Source organism: Ranitomeya variabilis, chromosome 3, assembly GCF_051348905.1.
Source record: "Ranitomeya variabilis isolate aRanVar5 chromosome 3, aRanVar5.hap1, whole genome shotgun sequence".
Lineage (NCBI taxonomy): Eukaryota > Metazoa > Chordata > Amphibia > Anura > Dendrobatidae > Ranitomeya > Ranitomeya variabilis.
In genome coordinates this window covers 80,221,257-80,234,423 of record NC_135234.1, presented here as the reverse complement: position 1 = coordinate 80,234,423, position 13,167 = coordinate 80,221,257, and the positions used below count along the sequence as shown (strand labels likewise).

Sequence of the window (13,167 nt, the reverse complement as noted above, 5' to 3'; positions counted from 1 at the left end):
AGCGGCTCAGAAAAAGAGTTAATAGTTAGCCTAGATCCTCTACCCATCTGGTTTGTTTTTGATTTTCTAATAAATAAAACTACTTTAGAATGATGAACTCTGGCATCAGAAATGAACAGACCAGAAGGTTCAGATTTCTTAGCCGAGACGACCTCGCCAACACGCAAGGCACCGAAAAATGTGAGTGTGAATATTGAATAAAATAAACAACTCTCCTCACTAGAACAGCAAACATCAGGGAGTGCTAAGCAAATTTCTTTCAAAAGCTGAAAAGAGATCGGGCATCTTGAATCAGATTTGAAGTTAGATCTCCTCAAGCCTTTCAAAAATTGTTTTAGGGGGAAAAAACTAGTTAACGGGGGGTTACCCCTTAATTTTAGAAAAAACGATACCCCCGCGATGGATTTGGCTATAGCTGAGTGGGAGAGGCCTGATTCAGACAGAGATACTGCAAACTGCAGGCCCGATAACGCATTTGATACATTACAATTTAAATTATGAAGGGCACAGAAATTCACCCATTTAAGCCACGCGGCCGAATAGTCGGCCCATGATCTAACGGAGAGGGAATTCCTAATACACCGAGGAATCAAATCGAAATCAGCTCCCAGATTGACTGCGGGCAAGGAGTTGGTTCCGAATCCGCGTTGGGTACCTGTAAGCAAAAGATTGACCGCTCATGTCTGCACAGTGAACCCACCGCTGAAGCCCAAGCACTCACACCTTGTTTAGCTTTGATCCAAATATTAAATTTTAGGCATGTCAAAACCAATTGTCTTAAAATCAGAGAAGCGCATTTATTTTTAGAGGACAGGGTGTTTATGGAGAGAAGTACCCCTTGATTTAATGAAAAAATGATAATTCTGGAGTTCTGAATCAAAGAGCCCCATAAATAGAGCCCCCAAAAAATTGCAAAGACTTCCAGGACCATCTCATTACTTGTGATACGAGAATCCAACCAATGAGATGGCCACTGAACATAACACCAATGATGTGACAAGAGAACGCCACAGCCGGAAGTGGAATTCACTGAAACAGAGAAGGGGATTGAGTCAGCAGAAATAAAAGCAGTTTGCCAGCAAGACTTTCCATTAAAATCTGAAAGAAATTCTAGCCAAATTTTAACATCCTCTTTCATTTCGGAAGAAATTCTGATATGAGAAGTAGGAGACGTTAATCCTTTAGTAGCATCATAAAGCCGTCTAGAAAAAACTCGCCCGATTGGAATAACACGCAAAGCAAAATTTAGTAGGCCGAGTAAAGATTGAAGATCCTTTAAGATCACCTTCTTTTTGGTAAGACAATTATGTAAAGCATTGGATAATTTGACAATTTTGTCAGACGGGAGACTGGATTCCATTTTAACCGAGTCTAACGTAACGCCTAAAAATTCGATAGACTTACAAGGAAAAACTGTTTTCTCATGGGCAATGGGAACGCCAAAATACTCGCACATTTTGAGAAAACTGTTAAGTGTATCTAAACAAATTGAGGATTCAGGGGGGCCTACAAACAAAAAATCGTCCAGATAATGCAAAATATTGACATTGGGCGAATTGGATTCCAGTATCCAATGCAAAAATGTTGAGAAGCTCTCGAAGTAGAAACAAGAAAGGGAAAAGCCCATAGGAAGGCATTTGTCAAAGAAAAATTGGTTTTCAAAATAAAAGCCTAATGAATTAAAACCGTTAGGATCTACAGGTAAGAGCCGAAACGCTGACTTAATGTCCGATTTGGACATAAGAGCGTGTTTACCCATAGTCCTAAGCATGTCTATGGCCAAGTCAAATGATGAGTAGTTAACAGAACAGACATCTTTATCTACCTCATCATTCAAAGATGAACCGGTGGGGTACGATAGGTGGTGGATCAAGCGGAAAGATCCCGTATCTTTCTTGGGTACTAAACCTAATGGAGAAATACGAAAGTTTGAAAAAGGAGGGGAAGTAAAAGGACCTGCGACCCTCCCAAGCTCCAGTTCGCTAAAAAAATTTTCTTTAGCTATTTCAGGATTAAGCGCCAAAGAGGGGAGATTCCTTATCAATTTACAACCGGTCCCTTTAAATGAAGGCACAAAAAAACCTTTAGCAAACCCGTTGAAAATTAAATCACTGCTCGGAAGATCTGGGTACTTGTTTAACCAGTACACCAGTCTTTCCAGCTTCACTGGAGTCGAGGCCTTTTGCATTACTGTCCCTGGAAAGTGCTTGCTGAGCGGACTGCTTTTTAAAGCATCTTGACATAGAGTGTGCATTTCCGCAAAATGAACACTCATGTCGAAATCTGCAGTTAGTATTCCACTTACAGACAGAATCATTGAATGCAAAACAGACACCCTTCTTAGGGAGGACTGATGACGCCTGTTTGGCAGCAGATTGTCTCTGAGGCAGCATCAGATTAATCCAAAGCCCCACATCCTTATTACCCCAGGAGAGGTCAGGATGAACAGCTAATTTTTGCCTAAAGGATTCATCATAAGTAAGCCAGGCAAAACCGCCAAAGTTGCGGTATGCCTCCAAAATTATGTCGATATGCTGAAATAATTTACTACATAAATTGGGTGATTTCTCGCCCAGGACCGCCGAATAGATTGAAAAGGCCTGTATCCAATTGTTGAAAGATCTGATGTGACCACGCTTAACGTCATCTGAATCAGATCTATCATCACGCCTCTCCAACCTACCCGGCTGATCCCTGCGAGGAAGCAGAGAAAATAAATCAATATATTGGTTACTCCAAATCAACTCCTTTGTTGCAGAGCTGAGATGAAAACCAAGGGGAGAAAGCTCACAAGTAAGAGCTTCTTTAAAATGAGTCTGGGGAATTGGAGTGGAGGATGTGGAAATTCCAGGACTGTTGTCAAAACTGACAGCTGTGGGAGAAGAAGATTTAAAAACTTCCCCCAGTGTCTCTGAAACCACATCCTTGATCATACTTTTAAAGTCAGAGTGCGAGACAGACAGGGGCACATGAATGTTCTCACCCCTACTGATGGCATCGCTGCTGCGTCCTGAAGAGCTGCCAGCACTCCAGCCCTCCATGTTGGGCGAGCGCCGGTGCGAGTCAGCTGAAGCTGACCCGAGGGAGTCCTCACGCTGCGGTAGCACGCGGTCCGGTGCAGGAGCCGGGATGCTGGATGAGGCCGCAGCCATCGCCGACAGGGCGCCTGACAGAGGGGTTCCCGCAGCGCTTGTACGGCTGCATCTTACCCCTGAGCTGCCAGCGCTCACTGATGACGCGGCCGATGACGTCTGAGGACGCTGTGGGAGATCTCGCGCTGGGCTGCGAGATCTCCTGGCTGCAGCGCCGCGCGGCTTCCTGGAGGGCGCTTGAGAGCGGCGTCTAGGTCTCTGTGTCGGGCGCGGACCTTCCTGCGGTGTCGGCAGCGCTGGAGAGCCTGGAGTTCCGCTGACAGGCGGCGGCTCTGCAGCTTCTTGACGCGAGGAGTCAGCCTGTGATGCCGGTAAGGGAGGGGGGGAGACGGGTTCGGAAGCTACCTCATAAGGTTCTATAGCGAGGCAGCTCCTTAGCCAGTCAACCCCGCCCTCAGCGCCGGCTCTGGAGATCAGCTGACGAAGTAAATCTTCCATCATGTAAAGGACTCTTCTTTTCTTCACCGCTCCAGCGGAATGAGGTTCCCTGGTAAAAGCTGGCCAATATATAGGAAAATAAATCTGCCCAACAACGATAACCACCAATAAAAAACGTTAAAATGGGCACCAAAAAGCGCCAGTTACAGCCGGTGCTTCTAAAAATAGATCACTACGGACATTTAATGTGACCTTAGCTTGAACCCTAAATTAAAGCCCAAGGGGCATATGTGATGAGATAAAATTCCAAAGATCTGTAATGCCATGAGACCCCCCCCCTTTATTTCATTTTTAGACAGGGGGGGGGCTAGCATTCTTTGAACAGATGAACCAAAGATCAATCTGTACCAGAATGATGGGAAGAAGAAAGTATGGAGAAGGTTTGGAACGGCTCATGATCCAAAGCACTCCACATGCAGGGCTTCCAGTACTGCTGGGTCACTAGGGTTTATTAATGATACGACTGAAAACAGAAGCAGCCGGTTGAATTCTGAAGTGTACAGGGCAATACTGTCTTCTCATATTCAATCGAAAACATTGATGATTGGACGGCGCTTCATAGTACAGATGACCCAAAACATACTGCAAAAGCAACTCAGAAGTTTAAGGCAAAAAAGTAGTCAATCATCAGATCCCGCCCCCATCGAGAATTCATTTCACATTAAGAAACAACTTAAAGTAATTGCCTGCATAGGATTCTGCACAAAGTATTAAACATGAATATTTTATGGTAAAGTTAATTTGTCCAATTACTTTTGAGCCACTTACATGATGAGGCTTTGTAGAAAAATGGTCGCAATTCCTGAACGTTTCACAGGATATTTTTATTCAACCCCTTTAATTAAGCCTAAAAGTCCACACTTCAATTGTAGCTCAGTTGTTTCATTTTAAATAAAAAATAGTGGCCTGCAGAGCTGAAATCATGGAGATTCAGTCACTATCCAAATATTTCTGGACCTAACTGTAAATGGTAGGAAATCGTGTGCAGCTACTCTTGATCTGAAGTGATTGCATATATCTGTTATATGATAACATGAAACCAGACATCAAGTCTTAACCTGGTTTCTTTTTCTTAATAGCTGGATCCTCAAGCAGTGCAAAGCAAGAACTGGCACATGGATGTGATAGAGATGAATGGGGTAGGTAACATATACAGTTGTTGGGGGTTTTTGTACCATTAAATGGGTTGTCTTGTCTATGCAGTTTTACAAATGTAATATTTCTAAAAATAAGAAATTTAGCTATTTACCTATTAGTAAAAACTAAGAACGAAAATATTTTTAATTCTGTAGGGTATTGTTCCTTGTCAAGGTCATCAGCCATCCTCCTAGACTTGCTAACTGTTTGCTATATACTGCAGACTGCAAACTCTGCTCTGGAGCTGGCCGCATGGCTTGACGTGGCCGCATGGCTTGACGTGGCCGCATGGCTTGACGTGGCCGCATGGCTTGACGTGGCCGCTTGGCTTGACGTGGCCGCTTGGCTTGACGTGGCCGCTTGGCTTGACGTGGCCGCTTGGCTCGACGTGGCCGCTTGGCTTGACGTGGCCGCTTGGCTTGACGTGGCCGCATGGCTTGACCTGGCCAGCTTCAGCTCCCAGCACTTGTCCCAGCCCTAAACTGTTAGTCTCTAGGAGCGTTTTTGATGGCTCCATGCTTGGCACTGTTTGTCCTGGGCACAAATCCAGTGAAGGGCAACATCTGCAAGGGGTTTGTATGGTTTCCTTCCAGGTTGCAATTGATATCATCTCTATGTAACACTGTAAGATCTCCCCGGAATACATTGTACAATGCAGAAGCCTACATATACTTTTTATTTTTTTCGTTTTGAACATCTAAGTACTTGTCACTGTTAATAATTTACTAAATTAGAATGATATCAAGTATTTATCTTAAAAATTCCCCAGACCTGATAAGTATTATTTGCCTTGGAAACCGTGTCAAAAAATGTTATTTGGCCGCACTTAGATCCTGTTTTTATCAGTTGGAGAAAATGTTCAGGTCTTTCTGTAAGTGGATATTACATCACCAGGACATGGTAATATCACAGATTGCCCCCAGACTTGCAATTGATATTGTGTCCACATTTTCCATTAATAAGCCACATTAATTGAGCTTGGTCACTTCTACCGAGTAGTGAGTGAATCTCAGATCCTGTAATGTTAGGTTCTCTTCATTCGCCATGTCTAACAATAAGGAGGTTTGTTTTTTGGCAAAGGGGTATTTTCACATTTGGAAGTTATTCCTTCTCATGGGATACGAGAGAACTTCCCGATCACGGGAGAGCCGACTGATCCCCACCTATTACGAAAACAAAGCTCTGAAGATCCCTATGAATGGAGTGGTGGTCGATCTTGCACACTGTTGCTCCATTCATTCTTAATGGGACCACCAGGGATAGCCGAGGGCTGCGCTTGGTTGTCTCCAGCAGACCTATAAGAATGAATGGAGCGGCAACGTGAATGACTGACCACCGCTCTGTTCAGAGCTCCTGTTTTCATGAACGATGGCTGTCCTATTGGTCAGACCTCCAATGATGAGGAAGTTATTTCCTATCCCATGGATAGGGGGGGGATAGCTTTCAACTCGAGAATACTCCTTTAATCTGATGTATCACAGCATAACGGCTTCCATCATTTACAGATGATGCTAGTGTGAACAGATCACTATTTAAACATGTTGTTTCTCACTATATCAGTTAATTCCTGCACATACTGTAGATTATGATCCATGGCTGATACAAATATTGTACTTGTAGACATATTAGCACCTTTTGATCATTTTTTTCTCTTTATTAACAGATCAAAGTTGAGTTTTCCATGAAGTTTAGCAGCCGGGATATGAGCTTGAAAAGGACGCCCTCTAAAAAGCAGACGGGGGTTTTTGGAGTTAAAATCAGTGTGGTAACCAAGTAAGTAGACCACCAGTAACATCCTCCCCTCTTACCCTTTGGTTTTAATGAGCACTTGGGAAGTCTGTCAGTTTCCTTTGACTTTCACCAATTAGTAGAGGCAATGTCGGCGTCTAAGCGCATCTTCTCTGGTGAAGCCAAGCTTATTACTGCTCCTCTAATGAGCACACTACTGTCTCTTCTGCCAGGCGGGAAAGATCTAAGGTGCCATATATAGTTCGTCAATGTATAGAGGAGGTGGAGAAACGTGGCATTGAGGAGGTCGGCATTTACAGAATATCTGGAGTGGCTACTGATATCCAGGCCTTGAAGGCTGCATTTGATGCCAGTAAGTCACGTTGATAAGTGACATAACGTAATAAGTTTTGGAAACGTTTGTACCTTACGGAGCTTCTTTTATTTCTTTCTTAGATAATAAAGACATTCTGATGATGCTCAGTGACATGGACATCAACGCCATCGCTGGCACATTAAAGCTTTACTTCCGGGAGCTCCCAGAACCCCTCCTTACTGACAAGCTCTATCTGGCTTTCATGGAAGGAATTGGTAGGAGTCAACTTTCATTTCTATTCTGTAATCCTCTAACAATGCTTCTCATTATGGCAATTAATAATCAATTACATATTTTTTAGCATTTTTTTTTTCAAGTATTTGAGGTCAGATTTTTTAGGTACAACACCAGGATCCATAGAAACCATTCAGCTGTTCGGCATCAAGGCCTAATGATCGTTCTGGGGATCAGAATCTTGGTCGCTTCAGGATTTGTGGCCATAAGATAGAAGCCGAAATATTCCTGTATTACACTCTTGTGAAATTGGCCCTTTATATATAGGAGTGGCCAAAAATAAGCAGAAAGCTCAGATACCTTATGGTTTCCACTTGTTCTCTTCATCTTTATAACTATTAATCTGTCTACCAAATTGAAGAGACACAAAACACTGGAGATTCCAGTCAATTTTTCTTAATTTCACTTTTTAGCCACATTCGGTCAGCCTATTTTCCTTTTAGCAATTTTTAAAATGTAAAAGATGAAAATAAAAATTACATTGTCGTATTGGTGCCTCCTTGTCAGGAGAAAGCAGGGCAATGACGCGCCAGTGGCAGCTCTGCCACAGTAGAATGGAAAGTGTTGGAAAAAGTGACAGATCGGCATGAATATCCAATTACTACTAGTCATTCATCTTCTGTCTGCTGCATCTTCATGGAAGCAGCCCCTGAGTATATACAGAGGAGCACGCCCCATGTACACCACATGAGTGTTAGTGGTCAGCCATTCCTGGGCCGGCTCGCCCGTCTGCTCCAGCTGTTTGCAGGGCTCCATTGTAGGCTTTGTCCTGTGGGTGATTGCGCTGCTCCGGAGTTCTAATCCTCCTGTGTTTCCATGGTTACAGCTCTGTCTGATCCAGCTGCCAAGGAGAACTGCATGATGCACCTTCTGCGCTCCCTGCCCGACCCCAATCTCATGACCTTTCTCTTCTTGCTTCAGCACTTAAAAAGGTAAGTAGATAAAACAGAGGGAAGGAGATATGTCACTTTTACCATAAAGGAAAAAAAAAATGTTGCAAATTTTGTTTCATGGCATATGTGCGAAAAATTTCACCTTTTCACATCTATCACCATTTTCTAAAAGTTGCTAGAAAGTGGGTTACCAAATTTTAGGAAATACTACAAAATCGGCACAAACTGCATCACTAACATAAATTTCCAATATCCGTTGTTAGAACTGCTCCACATTTATTGAGTTGTGCGTTTCTTAAACTGATCTGTGTGGGGGTAATAAGTCTGGGCCACAGTCACTGGTAACCTCTAAGGCAGTGGTGACGAACCTTTAAGAAACAGAGTGCCCATACTGGAATCCAAAGCCCACTTATTTATCACAAAGGGCCAACACGGCAACTTATCCTGAATATTGAGGTTTTAGTTTAAAAAAAACAAACAAACAGCAGAGGGCAGCCACAGATGGACGCAGGGGTACAAGATTGCAGATGTAAAGGTATATGCTCCCCATCCTGGTGTGTGCTCCCCATCCTGGTGTGTGCTCTCCATCCTGGTATATGCTCCCCATCCTGGTATATGCTCTCCATCCTGGTATATGCTCCCCATCCTGGTGTGTGCTCCCCATCCTGGTGTGTGCTCCCCATCCTGGTGTGTGCTCCCCATCCTGGTGTTTGCTCCCCATCCTGGTGTGTGCTCCCCATCCTGGTATGTGCTCCCCATCCTGGTATGTGCTCCCCATCCTGGTATGTGCTCCCCATCCTGGTGTGTGCTCCCCATCCTGGTGTGTGCTCCCCATCCTGGTGTGTGCTCCCCATCCTGGTGTGTGCTCCCCATCCTGGTGTGTGCTCCCCATCCTGGTGTGTGCTCCCCATCCTGGTGTGTGCTCCCCATCCTGGTGTGTGCTCCCCATCCTGGTGTGTGCTCCCCATCCTGGTGTGTGCTCCCCATCCTGGTGTGTGCTCCCCATCCTGGTGTGTGCTCCCCATCCTGGTGTGTGCTCCCCATCCTGGTGTGTGCTCCCCATCCTGGTGTGTGCCTCCGCTCACCCTTCATATAATTTTTGCCATGCAGAGATTTGGAGAATCTGGTATGGGCTACAGGTCCTCTCAGACCCTGGGTCACTATCAGCCATTGCTCTCTACAATCATCTCTCCCTCCATTTATGTATAGACTCTGTGCGCGGGCTAAAGAAAGTGGTGGCGGCGCTAGTGCTGAGGTTGGAGCGCACAGGGAGGGCTCTGCATGTCCCCACTGTCACGCCTGCTATAGCTTTGCCACCGCTGCTCTAAGGTGACCATTAAAGGTAACTTATGTTGAAAATGGTATCTGGTCGACAGGCAGGAGGTCATAGAGCAGGAGGAGCTGATCAGGTTGATAGACATTTTTGTGTGAAAAGTTTCAGTATAATTTGCATTTTATTCATTGAAATCCCTGGTGATTGTATGCATGAGTCCAGTGGGCGGTCCTACTTAGTGATTGACAGTCTTATCTGTAAGACTGTGCATGCAGATAGCTGTCAATCACTAATTAGGACTGCCCACTGGACTAGTATACATACAGATACCAGGGACTTCAATGAATAAAATACCAGTTCTATTGACTATTTGCCAACAAACCTATATATATATATAACTCTGCTCAGCGTCTCCTTCTATAAACCGTGCTGTCCACAGATCGGACTGCATATACAGCCCGACAGGCTCCCTTTAATGGTATATACGCATGGCCCACATACTTAGTAAGTTTTCTGTCCTGATTTTATGGTTTCTGTAAAACTCCCTTCCCATTAGCAGCATTGTGGATGAGATTTTATGAAATCTTCGCTATACACTGCAGAAAAATCTACAACTTAAATTGATGGTCATGACAGATTTGCAGCAGATCAATTAATGCTTTGGATTTTCACAACGGATTTTGCATTGCAAAGGATGAAATGTGCCACAGAATCTGCACAATGTGGTGTGGGATTTGCGGCTGACTGTGGGCTCTGACCTCAGAAGTTTTGTGAATAGTCGGCCCATATAACTTGTGGTCACGTACTTGAGATTTGATGAACTTGCTGCTTTCCACCGGTAAGAATATCCAGGCAGAGCTTGTGGAGAGACTTTCCATCGTGTGTTCTGTAGTGTATAAGCCGCCCGTCCATGCGCCGTTCTCGGTGAGGGATATCACGGGAAGGATTGGGTGCACTCTGTGGTATTTAGTCTCCACATTTCCATCTCTCACATTGCACGGACTGGAGTTAGCTGAAGCTCGGCCCAGGTAACGATCGTGACTGGGACACACAACAATTCTAGTCTCATAGTTTTCCATGGCTACAAATCTTTAGTAAATTCCTCTTATGAGAATCGGGCCAAGAGTTTAGAGCAGAAGTCAAGTTTTCCATCTGAGAGACGGGTACTTGCCAGCCCCCACATCTGCCTTGGAGGGAACATGAGAGGAGGGGAGACGCAGCTGGTTTTCTCATAGCAGTAGCTCATGTGTGGCAGGACCTAAAAAGGCGACGGCGAGCATCGCTGGGAAAGTACATTGTGCGGCAGCGAGTGTCCTGGCAGAAAAGCCACCATTATATGTGTAGAATGAGTTAGTCAGCCCAGCACACATCACTACCACACTCTTACAACTGTTTATACTAACGGATTAATAAGTGATTGGTTGGTTTGTGGTTTCCTCCACATAATATAACATGGCGGTGCCAAGTCATACTGATTGTACACCCATGAGAGAAAAAGAACCTGGCACTATCCAAGGGCAGGACATCACTGAGCCATTCTGCCTCGAAAGTAAGGTAGAGCACATTCTGCCCAGATGTAGTCGGCTAGATGGCGCTTCCATTAGTACTAACATCCAGTGTCCACAATCGTGGCTGAACGTGGTACATGATACAGTACCAGCAGCTGCACATAACTGCAAAGTTAGGACCGCAAATTTTATTACTGTGCTCCGTGGATGAACTTGTCTCACATTTTTTTAAATCTGACCGGTGTCACTTATAAGGGTCCCTTTCCACTTGCGAGGAAAACGGACGCGTGCAATCCGATAAAAAATCGGATTGCACTCGGACCAATGTTAGTTAATAGGTGTCTTTTGATTTGCGATTTTTTTCTCAGCCGAAATCGGACTGAGAAAAATCTGGATCGGCTGAGAAAAAAATCGCAGCATGCTGCGTATTGCTGCGATTCTCGGACGAGACTCGCCAATGCAAGTCAATGGGTGCGAGAAAAAAATCGCACAGCACTCGCACCATGCGAGTTCTGTCCGATTTTTACGCACCGGTGTCCTTTGAAAAGCCGGTAATTCAGCGCGGTGTACAGTAAAATCACACTGACAGGTTAGAATAGAGTAGATATATACACATAGAATGTGTATATATACATATATATATGTCAGTGAGACACCTATATATGTATATTTATATTTAATGCAGCACTAGATAGCATTAAAGCCGCTAATTCAATTGCCGGCTTCTCATTTCTCCTGCACAAACCCGACAGGATATGAGACATGGTTTACATACAGTAAACCATCTCATATCCCCTTTTTTTTTGCATATTCCACACTACTAATGTTAGTAGTGTGTATGTGCAAAATTTCAGCGCTGTAGCTGCTGAAATAAAGGGTTAAATGGCGGAAAAAATTGGCGTGGGCTCCCGCGCAATTTTCTCCGCCAGAGCGGTAAAGCCAGTGACTGACGGCAGATATTAATAGCCAGGAGAGGGTCCATGGTTATTGGCCCCCCCGTGGCTAAAAACATCTGCCCCCAGCCACCCCAGAAAAGGCACATCTGGAAGATGCGCCTATTCTGGCACTTGGCCACTCTCTTCCCACTCCCTGTAGCGGTGGGATATGGGGTAATGAAGGGTTAATGCCACCTTGCTATTGTAAGGTGACATTAAGCCAGATTAATAATGGAGAGGCGTCAATTATGACACCTATCCATTATTAATCCAATTGTAGGAAAGGGTTAAAAAACACACACACACATGATTTAAAAGTAGTTTAATGAAATAAACACAGCGGTTGTTGTAATAATTTATTGTTCTCCCATTCCATTTCCAGGACCTCGCTTGGCAACATAATAAACGCACAAGATACATACCTTCTGCTGTCAGATCTCGTCCCACGAAGTAATCCATCTGAAGGGGTTAACTAATATTACAGGCAGGAGCCCTGCAAATGCAGCTGTGCTCCCTGCCTGTAATCCCCAGCGAATGAATGAAATGTAGGTCATTGACCTACATTTCCTTCAGTCGCGGTGATGCGCCCCTGCTGGATGTTCTCATGAACTGCAGCCTGGGAACTTTTTCCCACGCTCCAGGTCATATGAGGACATCCACCAGGGGGCGCATCACCGCGACTGAAGGAAATGTAGGTCAATGACCTACATTTCATTCATTCCCCGGGGATTACAAGCACGGAGCACAGCTGCATTTGCAGGGCTCCTGCCTGTAATATTAGTTAACCCCTTCAGATGGATTACTTCGTGGGACGAGATCTGACAGCAGAAGGTATGTATCTTGTGCGTTTATTATGTTGCCAAGCGAGGTCCTGGAAATGGAATGGGAGAACAATAAATTATTACAACAACCGCTGTTTATTTCATTAAACTACTTTGTAATCATGTGTGTGTGTGTTTTTTAACCCTTTCCTACAATTGGATTAATAATGGATAGGTGACATAATTGACGCCTCTCCATTATTAATCTGGCTTAATGTCACCTTACAATAGCAAGGTGGCATTAACCCTTCATTACCCCATATCCCACCGCTACAGGGAGTGGGAAGAGAGTGGCCAAGTGCCAGAATAGGCGCATCTTCCAGATGTGCCTTTTCTGGGGTGGCTGGGGGCAGATGTTTGTAGCCACGGGGGACCAATAACCATGGACCCTCTCCTGGCTATTAATATCTGCCCTCAGTCACTGGCTTTACCGCTCTGGCGGAGAAAATTGCGCGGGAGCCCACGCCAATTTTTTCCGCGAGTTAACCCTTAAATTTAATAGCTACAGCGCTGAAATTTTGCACATACACACTACTAACATTAGTAGTGTGGAATATGCAAAAAAAAGGGGGATATGAGATGGTTTACTGTATGTAAACCATGTCTCATATCCTGTCGGGTTTGGGAAGGAGAAATTAAAAGCCGGCAATTGAATTAGTGGCTTTTATGCTA

The 13,167-nt window shown here is 44.5% G+C and overlaps 1 protein-coding gene across 8 annotated transcripts in view; it reads left to right on the top strand.

Moving 5' to 3' along the window:
• ABR (ABR activator of RhoGEF and GTPase) overlaps window positions 1–13,167 on the top strand; it is a 430,921-nt gene that overhangs the window by 407,368 nt on the left and 10,386 nt on the right. For all 8 annotated transcript variants that reach the window (XM_077294251.1, XM_077294259.1, XM_077294253.1 and 5 more), the window contains 5 exons: window positions 4,670–4,729; window positions 6,391–6,500; window positions 6,689–6,828; window positions 6,912–7,046; window positions 7,892–7,997. In XM_077294251.1, coding sequence (XP_077150366.1) covers window positions 4,670–4,729; window positions 6,391–6,500; window positions 6,689–6,828; window positions 6,912–7,046; window positions 7,892–7,997 — 551 coding nt within the window. The remainder of the gene's footprint in view (window positions 1–4,669; window positions 4,730–6,390; window positions 6,501–6,688; window positions 6,829–6,911; window positions 7,047–7,891; window positions 7,998–13,167) is intronic.